At 46.6% G+C, this 13,280-nt stretch overlaps 1 protein-coding gene across 15 annotated transcripts in view; it reads right to left on the minus strand.

Annotated features, from left to right (window-relative positions):
* Positions 1-13,280, minus strand: part of camk2g2 (calcium/calmodulin-dependent protein kinase (CaM kinase) II gamma 2) — a 64,734-nt gene that overhangs the window by 12,935 nt on the left and 38,519 nt on the right. For 4 of the 15 annotated variants that reach the window (XM_062520189.1, XM_062520188.1, XM_062520184.1 and 1 more), the window contains exons 8-13: positions 13,163-13,246; positions 12,894-12,988; positions 11,294-11,416; positions 10,782-10,865; positions 10,599-10,641; positions 6,387-6,427 (exon numbers count right to left, since the gene is read on the minus strand). In XM_062520189.1, coding sequence (XP_062376173.1) covers positions 6,387-6,427; positions 10,599-10,641; positions 10,782-10,865; positions 11,294-11,416; positions 12,894-12,988; positions 13,163-13,246 — 470 coding nt within the window. Of the gene's footprint in view, positions 1-1,669; positions 1,754-4,956; positions 4,990-6,386; positions 6,428-10,016; positions 10,080-10,598; positions 10,642-10,781; positions 10,866-11,293; positions 11,417-12,893; positions 12,989-13,162; positions 13,247-13,280 lie in introns of all 15 variants that reach the window. The other 11 variants (XM_062520182.1, XM_062520181.1, XM_062520179.1 and 8 more) reach the window with 5 other exon arrangements.

Consider the following 13,280-nt stretch of genomic DNA (forward strand, 5'->3'; position numbering starts at 1 on the left):
CTACTAAGCCCAGTTCTACAGGATCATGATAGAAGATGCAGTCCCGCTACTGTGGCAGACCATTTGCCTGATTGTGGCTTCATAGGATTATAAAGCCATTTAAACCAGCTGAATGTACTTTACGCGGAATTGCACTTTCGTCTGTTTGAAAGACATACTTAAAAGGAGGCCAACAGCACTGATGTGCGTCTCTGTGTGTGTGTTTTTTTTTGTGTCTGTGTGTCTCTGTGTGTGTGTGTGTGTGTGTTATGTGACTCCTGCAGAGTAAAAAGGGCTTCTGAAGTCCTGGTGATGGGAGTGACACGCTGTTCTAATCTTAGCAAAAAAAAGAGCAAAAATTATCGAGAATCGAAAGAGAACATTTAAAAACTTTGTTTGTTATAAAGATGCTAAATCTGAGAAACAAAACAGAACAACACATGATAACATGAAAGTGCTCAGTTAATAATCATAGGAGCATACAGTAGGCCTACAAATCAACCTATCTTTACTGTGAAACGGGGTTGTGGGTTGTACAACCTCAACCTTAACCGTTTTACCCACAGCTAATAAAAATGTTGGCTGCAGGCAATGCCGATGAAGTACTTAATATTCCAAATACGTTGTTCACCTAAAATAAATTAATACAACAAAATATGTTACAAATACATTTTAGGGCATGTATTCTGTATTCTGTATTGCAATACATTACATAAAGTAATCTTCCTGACAATAATGGCAGGGTGAGGGTGCCTGAACTCACAACAAAGTGGTGGTGAAGAAGCGAGTGTTTGTGTGTGTGTGTATGTGTGTGTGTGCATGGGGGTGGAAGTCATGACCCCTTTGTATGATTGATTGTGTTTGTGACCCACAGCGTGCAAGCATTACTTTCACCTTGAGCCTGTGTGTATGTGTGTGTGTGTGTGTGTGTGTGTGTGTGTGTGTGTGAGACAACTCAGCCGTGGCCTCCCCATACTCTCTCTCTCAGAGATTACTCCCCCCCACCCTCCCACCCCCTTCACCCCTGGAGAGGCTGGGAGATGGACATTGAGCTGTAATAGTGTCAACCCTCATCAATCTAGCGGGATGGGGCCATCAATAATGCATCAGAGCCTGGACCGCATCTTCCTCACAACCGGCTCCGTCTGCTCCCTCACACCCCTGGATCCCGCCTCACTCGCCACTGGACACCACGACTGTCCAGCGTGTACCTCTGACCACTCCGAGGCACATGGGGACCAAAACACCTCACTTCTTAAATTAAAATCTTAGATCTCTTAAATCTTAGATTATTTTCAGCAGAGACTTGATTTGAAGCTTACGTTTTTATGTGTGCAAATGAGTTTGAGGTGGGGGGTGGGGGCAGGTCACAGACACAAACCGGTTGCTTCAGTACAATTTTCATAATCCCCATTAGAAGTCATTAGCCATCCATTACACAGTCTCAAAATGAAGGTGGCAAAGGGCGAAGGGGGGGCAGCAGCGAGAGAGAGGGCTTTAGAAAAAAGAGGGAGAAGCCAACATGGTGGGGTGACAAACAGATGAATAAAGGACCAATGAACAGCAGAGGTGTGCAACTGAACCAGGAAACAAGAGGAACGAGAAGACATGAACGAAAGCAAAACAAACAAAAAAAATAAAAAAATAAAAGAAACCGGGATGAGATGGAAAATAAGTTTAGATGAGATACCATTGGTGCTGAAGATGATATGCTGTTGTCTTTGGTGCTGCTGGTGCTGCTTACTACACTGTTTTTACTGTTGTTTGTCTGTGGCTGGGGTGGGAAAACAAACAAACACAAACAAACAAGCAAACAGAAAAAAATGATTTCTGATCCTGATGTATCCTGAACAATGCAAGAGAGCTTTACGGCCCCTTAAAGGGAGGTCAGGGGGGTGCAACTGACCACCCCCCATTTCTTCACAGTAGGTCCTTCTGGATTGTCCCAGAGGTATCAATCTATTGTAAGTGGTCTCCTGCTCAACTATCTGACACAGAGCAACACAGATCCTGTGAATCTGAAGCCTGAGAGATCCTGAAGAGGCCTTCCTCTCAGGCGTCAAGTTCCCTCTTTGTTCTGGCTTAATCGCAACAGCCATTTGGCATTCAAGGCCCATCCGTCCTGTGCGAGTCTGACTACTGAGATAATGTGGTGAATGTGTGTGTGTGTGTGTGTGTGTGTGTGTGTGTGTGTGTGTGTGTGTGTGTGTGTGTGTGTGTGTGTGTGTGTGTGTGTGTTTGTGTGTGTGTGTGTGTGTGTGTGTGTATGTGTGTGTGTGTGTGTGTGTGTGTGTGTGTGTGTGTGGCATTGCACTGTGGGTAAGTGGTGTCTGGGGCATACTGTGCCTCTGAATTTGACGTGGGCTGTTCCTCTTTAAAAACCAGAACATGACTCGGCCTCTTTGGAGCACGGGGGCACATTTGCGGCGCGGTGCGGAGACACACTGGCACGCTGGCGTACATTAGCATTCTGGGAGCGACTCTTGGACCCGCCGCTTAGCGTTCTCACACTCTCTTCTCGTACTCTTCCTCTCTGTTCTCTCTCTCTCTCTCTCTCTCTTTCTTTTGTTCTTTCTTTCTTTCTCTGCTGGCGGTGAGGGATGTTTTCAAAGCGACTATCTGAAGTGCTTTTGTGTCTATGGGCCTACAGTACCTTCCTAGACTGATGATTCTCCTTATTAAAACCTGCACACTACACACGGACACTGTAGAAGTGTTCATGCATTTTTCTTCCCATATCTGACACACGTTTTTAAAAGAAACCTAAAGCACGTAAGTTTGACTGTTGCGTAGGCCACTGGACCTACAGTAAGTCTGGCGGGGGGGAGAGAGGTGGGATTAGTAACCTGCTGGGACAAAACCATCACTTCATCACGACTCCAATAGCAGCTCCTGCCTCCTCTGCCTACTAACACCACGGCAGGAGACCGCGCTCAATAATCGCCCTGCAGTTTGACCAGCCGAGATACAAGTCCACACGGGCCTGTGCATGCAGTGAGTGGCCTTGATGAAAAGGGTTTTCTTTGGATCTTTTTTTTTATTATTATTTTCTCTCATTTCCAAATAGCCTGAGTGTGTAGTGTACTGTACATCATGGTGATGCAATGCACTACACTGGGTGAAGCTGCTTGTGTTGTAAGCAGGTTTTAGTAGCTTTAACGAGGTTGTGATTATAGGAAGGTAGGAGGGAAGGGGCAGAGACATTTTCAGAAAAATATTCAGAGCGGTCAGCTTCCTCTTGACCCCAGCAGACAGGGAGTGAAAATAAATTAATAAAAAAATCTCTGCTGGGGACGTCTTAAAGACCTAACAAGCTACAAGGAGCCGTAGACAGGACGTTGTGTGAGCGGAATGTCAAACATTCCTGATCTTAGATCAGCTGTGGTAGTGGGCTTAAGGTCCAGTCTAAGACATGACGTTCGATTGGTTTGTGTTCACAAGTGTCAGTCAAGCCACAACAGACAACAGAGACTTGTCTGTCCTTCCCAGACAGGATATGACACGTCAGTCTGTGCCAAGTCCTGCGTCTGATGTGGCAGACCGACATTTTTGTGTCCGGGCTCAGGAAAGACTACCCACGTTCCAGAGAGTGACCGACACCTGGTCTCACACGGATCTGCTGGGTGCCTCTGACGTGCTTCACACACACACACACACACACACACACAGACAGACAGCAGAGCTTAGCGTCTGAGGGCCCGTCTGAGAGAGTCTGGCATGGAAACAAAAACAACCGTCTCCAAATGAAGTGGTCATGACTAACGCAAGACCTCCTGGAATATGTGCCAAATTTCACTGCCGATACGGGAGTGAGTCACTAATAGACTGAGTGAATCAGACCTATCTTGCGTCACTCGCTAATTGGTGGAACTGTAATTGTCTTCACTCCCCTGTTGCTAAGTGTTCTTTTTCTGTTCACGGCTTGTTTGCAATCACCCAAAGACATCAGATTAAATATGAAACACTCTTGGGGGGGAAAAAAACAAAAAAACATGGAGAACATGTTCAACACAACTGACAATTAAAAAAAAGGAAAACTACAAAAAAAAATAACACAATAGCCCTTACTCCTGATGCAAGGCCAAACCTGCCATCATGGGCTCTTCATGTGTTACCATGGAGACAGGGGAATCACCTGATGCTTTGTGCGTGGGTAGGAAAGGGAAAGCTCCACTGAAAGAAAAGGCTCATTTTTTGGGTCCCTTTCAAAGGCCTGGGCTGAATGGGCTAAAGACTAGTTGAAAACGTTCCCATTTCCCACAGGGTTGTGGGCTGGTGCTGCTGCTGCTGCTAGCTCTTTGCCTGGACTGTGGTCATCCAATGCAAATGCAAAACATGGCCGGCACACTAGAGGTGGCTGGAGTAGACCTACCCAATCCACCACCACCCACCCACCCCCACCCCATTCCACCCTCCACCCCCTACTGTGTGGTTATGAATGTTAACGGAGAATGAGAAGGCTGGGGTCGTGCCTACTTCCTCTGTGAGCTCTCAGGAAGGGGCGGTGTGAGCTAGGGCGTCCCACGGTCAGAACAGATTGGCCTGGCTGCCAGAGAAAGTACTGAGACATGGATGGTGGTGGATGGAAAACAGTGGGGAAGGGAGTGATCGGTGTATGTTTGTGAGTGAGTGTGTGTGTGTGTGTGTACGTGCTTTTACGTGTGAATATGTGTGTGTGTGTGTGTGTGTGTGTGTGTGTGTGTGTGTATGTTACATTGTGAGTATGTGAACTTGTGTGAGTGTGCGTGTGTGGGTGTATGTGGGTGTGTGCATAAGAATGATTTTGACAACAAAATTGTAAAAGAAACTGGAAAGACTGAGAAAATTCCTGGACCCAAAAAAGAAAGAATAAAGGACACAAATGACCCCCCTCTGGCCAATATAAACAGGGATAGAGAGAGACTGGATGAGTGAGAGAGGAAGAAAGAGAGAAAGAGGGAGAAAGAGAGAGCGAGAGAGACGTGGAATAGGTCTCACCATTAAACAAACACTGGAGCTGGACTTCCTTTTCTGAACAGATCGAAACAGAGGCACGAGGGGAGAAGGGAATCACAGGGAAAAAAAGCAAATAAAATACAAAAAGTAGAAAGGAATATTGAGCTGCTAGTTAGAACATCCCAAAGGAGAGGAAAGAAAAAAGTGAAGAAAAAAAGAACCACAAGACTGTTCAGAGAAGCAAATAAAGTGGTAGAGTGGGATCTCTTTAATTAACAAGGGGGTTGGGTTGCTATTAGTAACATGACAATCTCAGCCATGCGGTGGGTTCAGCAGATCACCCAGCTTGCTGCTGCCAGGGATGGTTTGGCTGCACTGGGTGTGTGAATCCTCGCCGTGTGTCCTTATTTGGTGATTCTCTTTTGAGGTGATGTCATTTATTCAACCCTTGTCAATCACACCTGGTCACTGCATGCACTAAGCCCTTTGGTAAACACGCCTCTAGAACACCCCGGTCGAGGCCTCTGAACTCTTGTTTAACATGGACACCAAAAATCGCCCCCCTTTAGGCTACTCGGTTAACGTCTTACTCGAGGCTCACACTTTTGAGCCTGTGGTTTGACACGGTGCAAACACATTTCAGGAGTGTCAGTTGGCTGGCATGCGTCGTCACCGCTGACATTTCATTCGGCGTTTTAAAATAAATATGACTGCTGACATGGCTTTCTGACCTGGGCGTTTACTGTCGTTACCACTTGACATTTTCACTCTTGACATATGGGAGAGCCTCTTTCGGTATAGTCTTCCTCTGAGCAAAGCCAGGCTATCTATCTAACATGACTCACCCGATCATTAAACCTGCCCGTCTCATCAGCGAGATCGCCGATGCGGTCACTCTAATTTCACCCAATTAGACGCAGAGGAAAAACATGGAGGCATAATAGGCTTGGACGGTTGCAGGAACATGTTTGGATAGTGCGTCACAAATTTTGAACCTCGCAGCATAATTCAGACTGAAGCAACCATGACGGTTTGACTATGAAATTAATAACATGTATTTGTTAAATTACATCATTTCTGATGCACATAATCAGAGTCTGAAAAAGAAAGAAACTTTAGGACTAGCCAACACATGTGTACCAAATGCTGGTGTACCAATTGACCGATCCTATAGGCCAATCATGAAGAGTAGAAGCGACAAGCCTCACATCATGACTGGCTTTATGGGAACACCTGAAAACACGGTTTTGGAATCAAGCAAAGGCTTTTTTTTTACAACCTTGCAATGTACTATATGCTCAGCCTATTCAAATGTATATCTCTCCTTAATGCTACTGACCAAGGCAGATGGAGAGAAAAGGAAATCGAGAAAAAAGAGACAGAGTTAAAAAAAAAGGGTGAGGACTGAAAGAATTTGCAGTTATACCTTCAGAGAAAAAAAAACAAAATGGAGGAGAGAGTGCGGAACTTACCTTAACTCCGTCCGTCTTCTTGTTAATTAAACTTTTGCATGCTGAAATAAAGAGAGTGAGACAAGTTGAACAACCCATTGGGACAAACACAAACCAAATCAGCAGTCAGCAGTCCATGCATTTACTGTACTGTACAGCTAGGGATAGACGTCTCGGCTAGGACCGCTAGTAACAAGTACAAGTGCTGCCGCTTAGGCACAGGCTGGCTTGTCGATGAAGAATGCAGCCATGCTTGTTCAGGCTTATTGATCTGATGGCTTCATCACCTCTGAGAAAGTCCTTTAGGGATTTCTTCAGGTTCTGAGCTTGTGATCTCCAATACAATAACCACACTAAAGTCTTACACTTGTTAAGGTCGCAAGGGATCTTAAGTCCTTTGCGGCACAGGAAGTGCCCATGACCACATCCTGACCTTGGTGACCCTCTGAAGACCCTGCAGGTCCTAAGACATTCATTTGAGCCATGGTGGGTTCACCTGACGCTGCTATTTCCTTTTCAGTAGCACTATGGGCGCTTCTCATTCGTCTTTTTCTTTATCCTCCCTTCCTTCCACTGTCCTCGTTCCCACTGATCTAGATAAAGGATGACGGGGCGGCAACAATGGGATAGTCTATCCAGTGTTCTTTATAGATCAGTGGGAACGAGCCGGAGGACTGAGGAAGGAAGGAAGGGAGGATAGATAAAAAAGACGAATGAGAAGGACCCTATGTCATTTCAGTGTTTTATCTCTCGTATGAATACTCGCCTGAAAAGATCAGTCACCAGACCCCCCCTCAAGCACCCTCTCCACACTAGCTATTTGACCTCACATACCTTTACAGGTGAGGTCAGTGGGTTCTATTGCCATTTAGTGTGCACGTCAGACCTGCTTCCACAGATTTCAGATTTCCACAAGTTTATGAAAAACTAAATGCCCTCATAGGGCAGTGTCACACAAACGTGATAGACAGATGATAAACTCACTCGCTCTCTCTCACACACACACCCTCAAAGACATATAGAAATGTATATACAGCACAAACTTCATATTTATCTGGATAATAAGCCATACATTATCAAACATAAAGACACATCAGATCGCTATCCTACAGTAGATCATCATCCTCCATGTGTAACAAAACAGGCTTGATAAATAAAGATAACAGGACACCGTGCCACAAACCAGCAAAAAATGTGACATTTTTGCTACATTTACACATTCTCCATAGAAAGACATACTCGTTTATGTATATGGCATTGTTAATTCTGCATCATGGTGTAAGTTGTAACACAGCGGTAAAAAATGCATGTTTCTTGGCAAGCATGGTCCAAACAAAAACAGCTCTTTGAACATTCATTTGAAATTCCATGTTAGCTGTCAAAGTTATATATGAACCTACTTGTGGAGGAAGATTAATTGTTACAGTACATGACTCAGTCCAACACACTTATGCCAAAATGCAACTTATGATCCAGAAAATATGACACACTATTGGATGATACTGGTTATATCTTCTGATCAAAATAAACCTCAGTGTCCCTTACCTTCAAATATTAAAATGTACGAAGGAGGACAAGGGAAAAATATATAAAGATTAAATATGATTCTGGACATATATGACAGAGAATGCAGGCAAAGAACAAAACAATGACAACAAAAAGTTTGCAGGCCATCTGAGAAGGTCATCCATGCTGACCACTGAGCATGCAAAAGAACAAACCAGAACCTTCCTATCTCCATTCAGGGAAACAGACATGACTGCAGAGCGTGATTATACTCTGTGTTTCCATACACACCCACCCACACACACACACACACACACACACACAAACACACTGACAAGTAAACTGTGGAATATGGGTGTCAATATTGGTGTTGAAGCCTTTGGTGTGTTTTGCCACAACACATGGTTTCTGTATTACAAACAGGCCTTCTGTATTACATGCAAGTCTGCCAAGACAAAGTGGCATTTGTCAGTAGAGCCATTCGTTACTTCTGCGAGTTAAAATTAGAGTACAGCACCATCCACATACCTACACAGACACAGACACAGACACACACAGACACACAGACACACACACAGACACACACACACACACACACACACACACCATGGGTCCTCTGCGTCAAGAGAACGAGTTGTTTATGCTATGGTTGATGAGGCACTTACAGGTCAAACTGGAACAAAAACAAAAACACTTACACTCAAACCAGTAAGGTCATTCATAAACACACACACAAACACACACACACACACACACACACACAGAATGAGGCCATCTACGACTACATCTAGAGAGATAGAAGATGCAAGCAAACCAAAATATTCCAAAAACAGAGTTAGATGCACTTGTGTGTTCTCCAGGTTCATGCAAACAGAGAGTACCAGGCATGCTGGCAAGACATGCCCCACGATGCAACACCAGTCAGTCATGAATGCAGTGGTCATTAGCACTAACTCATTTCAGGTATGATAACAGAGCAAGTCAGTTGTTATTGGCGCACACACACACACACACACACACACACACACACACACACACACACACACACACACACACACACACACACACACACACACACACACACACACACACACACACACACACACACACACACACACACACACACACACACACACACACACACAGCTATCGTCTCTAGTGCCATCTCTCACTCTGTCAGGGGATGGAATTCTTATTGCAGGGCCGTGCCTATAGATCTCATATATAGCCCGAGACTGACTGTGCTTTCTGCTGCCTTTAAATCAAAGTGAGTGAGAACACCTGAAATGGGTGTGTGAGTCATGAGTGAAGAGAGAGGGGGGGGGGGGGGGGGGTTGGAGGCCAAAGTCGTGCAGCAGAGAGACAGATAACACGGCAGGCTCACGCCATTATCACTCCGAGGATCTCTCAGTCTGGCGGCCCACAACACAACAACCGCACACAACCTCGCCTGACCCAATACAGGCAGCTAACTACATTTCTTACACCTCTGTGTGTGTGTGTGTGTGTGTGCGTGTGTGTGTGTGTGTGTGTGTGCGTGCGTGCCTGTGTGTGTGTGTGTGTGTGAGAGTGTATGTGTCTGTGTGGGGTCTAATAAAATATGCAAGGCATCTTCTTAATCCATCATCCAGCACATTAGAATGCAAATGATGAATGATGTGTCAGTTCCACAGCAGGCCGTAATACATTGTGGATGTTATAAAGGCCCCCTCTCAGACATTGTAGAAGATGGATTGACCAGCAACTGGAGATAGATTAACTCTATAAGAAGGCCATTTTACTTCCAACACCCCATCCAATTAATGGCACCATTGCCATGATTACCTCGTTACATCTGTCTCATATCTGAAAATAAATTTATTCTTTAGTGTGTCTGTGTGTGTGTGTGTGTGTGTGTGTGTGTGTGTGTGTGTGTGTGTGTGTGTGTTTCTGTGGTGTGTGTGTGTATATGTACTGTAGTGCTAACAAGAGAGCGTGAGACCACTCATAACATGTGACTGAGGTCGTGCTGGGGGGGTTATCGTGCATTCACAAGGTTGGGGCAGAAACTCTCCCAGGCTACATGCTGGCATAGAGGGGTGGGCGGGTGAGCGGACAGGCAGGCGGGCAGTGCCAACCTCTCCTCCCCTCCCCTCGGGGACGTACCTTCCTGTGCCAGCGAGGCAGTGCTGGTGGTGGCTGAGGCAGGGCTGGTATGCTGCCGGCCCACTATTGGACAGAGAGGCATTCCATTGGGAGGGGCCAAACATGTTAGGAGGCTGGACCTTTGTAGAGTGTCCATTAACTTACCTCAAGCGAGTGCGTACGCACACACGCGCGTGTGTGTGTTGGGCGCAACTTACTCCGTGACAAAAGCCAACACAAAGTTATGCAGCGAGAGTTAAGATAGAGATAAGACTGGGCTGGCAGGAGCCCACATGCAATGCAAAAAAAGTGTCAGCAGGACCTTTAAGCTGTTTTGACTTTGAGCCTGTCACACCAAATCGGTCAGTTAGAAGTTTGCAGTTGGCATGCAATTCAGTCTGAGTTAGTTCAATTGACTTTAAAAAAAAGAACGTCCTCTGGTTATTCAAGGACAGCAGAGATTATCTTAATAAATTATTACGCTATCTCTATGCTGCCGCTGCTACAATAAAAAAATAATCTTGACTGATTCATTTCAGATGTTCTAGTCAATGTCATGTCGTTTTGCAGAATCCTGTGTAAAACATAAGCATTGGAGCTCACCTGAGAAATTTCTGGACACAAGCATAGTGGTGAGAATGGCTCCCTGTGAACACACACACAGCACGATCACGTGAGTTTGGGGCCTCGGGGTTGAGCACAAAAGAGAGGCATGAGAGATTACGCAGCCCTGATAAGCGTCAACAGAGCAGAGGGCGGGAGGCGCAGATAAGAGGCGGCCGTCACCTTCAGTTTCCTCCTGGCGTTGAACTTGCGGAGGCACTCCACGGTCTCCTGGCGGTGCATCATGGAGGCCACGGTGGAGCGTTGCTGAGGGAGAGGAGGACAAAAGAGGAAGATGATCGAGGAGGACGAAGTGGATCGTGTGGCAGAGAGAAATAAAGTACAGATTTAAAGTACTCTTTTGATCCCGTGAGGGCATTTCGGAGTATACAGTGAGGTGAAGTGCACACTATCCCGGAGCAGTGAGCCAACAGCGGCGCTCGGGCAGCAGTGAGGGGTTAGGTGCCTTTCTCAAGGGCACTTCAGCCGTAGACTGGTCGGGGATCGAACAGGCAACCCTCCGGTTACAAGCTCGAAGCCCTAACCAGTAGGCCACGGCTGCAACCAAAAAAGCACCTGACACCATTAGTGGAGGAGCACCGCAGGCCACCGAGAGCCACGACCGGTCAGCATCTCGGGGTGTTTTTTTAGGGAGGTCATCGGAGCGGACTGGAGACGGGTAGGGGAGAACTTACGCAGACCCAGGGGTGCTTGAGGGCCTGGTCAGAGGTGATGCGCTTGGCTGGGTTGATGGTCAGCATCTGGTTGATGAGGTTCTTGGCCTCGGGGGTGACCGTGTCCCACTCAGGGGAGGGGAACTACAGGAGCGGGAGGAGGGGGAGGAGGGGGTTAGAGGGTCAGAGAGAGTGAAGAGTAAAAAGAAAGAAAGGAGAAAAAGACAGGAAGTGTGAGACATCGAGAGATACATTAAAGCATTAAAAGAGAAGTATGTGTACATGACCAGCATCCACACACACACACACACACACACACACACACACACACACACACACACACACACACACACACACACACACACACACACACACACACACACACACACACACACACACACACACACAGATTGATGCCCTTTGTGAGGGAAATTAATTCGAGCAGGAGGAAGTGCCGGTGGTGGCGAAGTTTTCCGCCCATGCTAATGGCACTGCTTTCCATAATCACATTGCTTCCAGACCACAGGTCTTTGTCACACTCTCCATCTCTCAGGCGCGAGAAAAAGTGTGGACAGCAGGCTCACACACCCACCCACACACACACAATCTCCCGCACACACAAACACCCCACACACACACACGCGCACACAACCATGTCACCTTTTTATCCAATTACTACACAGAAAACAAAACCTAATTGAAGTGAATGGTGCTTTCAGGCAAGAGGTAAATAAGAAAATGCCCATTTGAGTGGTGGATGAGGTGCTGGGATTATAAATAGGCCTGTGTGTGTGTGTGTGTGTGTGTGTGTGTGTGTGTGTGTGTGTGTGTGTGTGTGTGAGAGAGAGAGAGGGAGAGTGATGGCTAGTGTGGACCAGCGGCTTGATTCAATATCCTCTGCACAGTTTTAAAAAGACACCAGTTGCTGTGCACTCTGGCCCGTAATGCAGCATAACTCAATTGGCCCCAGGTACCGCTGGAGAGGGGAATTCTACAGCCACTTCCCCTTTCCAAACATGCATAGCTTATTATACGACGACTAATGAAATCACTGAAGCTTTCTGTTGGGGCCAATGGAAAATTTTCATTAAGGATCGGTCCATTTCAGGAGCATTCTCCTGACCGTGCACCTGTGTTTATCTATGTGAAAAGGGTGTGTGTGAGTGTGTTTCTATTTGCAAGAGAGATAGAGAGAGATTGAGAGTAAGTGAGTGTGTGTGTGTGTGTGTGTGTGTGTGTGTGTGTGTGTGTGTGTGTGTGTGTGTGTGTGTGTGTGTGTGATTACATGTGTGTCAGTGTGTGTGTCCGTGTGTGAGTGGGATGACTGACAGAAAGACCAAACGTTCTACTGCAGTTGACTTACCTCAATGCCACATTCTCTCTGGCACTCAAGGCCCTGGTAACTGGCATGTTTGCCCATTCCCACACAGCTCAGTAAATATAGTATCAGCATACACAGTTGATGATTAAAGCACATACCTCTAACCAAAGATACAGTGAGCGATGGAGAGAGACAGAGAGAGAGAGGGAGAGAGAGGGAGAGAGAAAGAAAGAGGGAGGGAAAGAGAGAGGGAGGGGAGAGAGAGAGAGAGAGAGAGGGAGAGAGATGAGGGGCACTCACGTCATATGCTCCTGCTTTGATCTGCTGATAGAGCTTGTGTTGGTCCTCGTCCCAGAAAGGAGGGTAGCCCACCAGCAGGATGTAAAGGATTACACCTGCGCAGCCAGGGAGATACGTGTTGGGTCATGACTGATACATAGACAGACAGCTCAAACAGCACAGACACACAGACAGCACAGACAGGCAAACAGACAGACAGACAAACAAGACTGATAGCTAGGCAGCACATAGAGAGTCGGACACGTTGGGGAGCTGGCTGTAGGACTCACCACAGGCCCAGATATCCACAGGCTTTCCATAGGGGTCCTTTCTTAAGACCTCGGGGGAGAGGTAGCCAGGGGTGCCGGCGAACCCTGGGGGGAGAGACAGGGGGTGAGAGCCACCCAC

The sequence above is a fragment of the Sardina pilchardus genome, chromosome 18 (genome assembly GCF_963854185.1).
Source record: "Sardina pilchardus chromosome 18, fSarPil1.1, whole genome shotgun sequence".
NCBI classification, from domain to species: Eukaryota; Metazoa; Chordata; class Actinopteri; order Clupeiformes; family Clupeidae; genus Sardina; species Sardina pilchardus.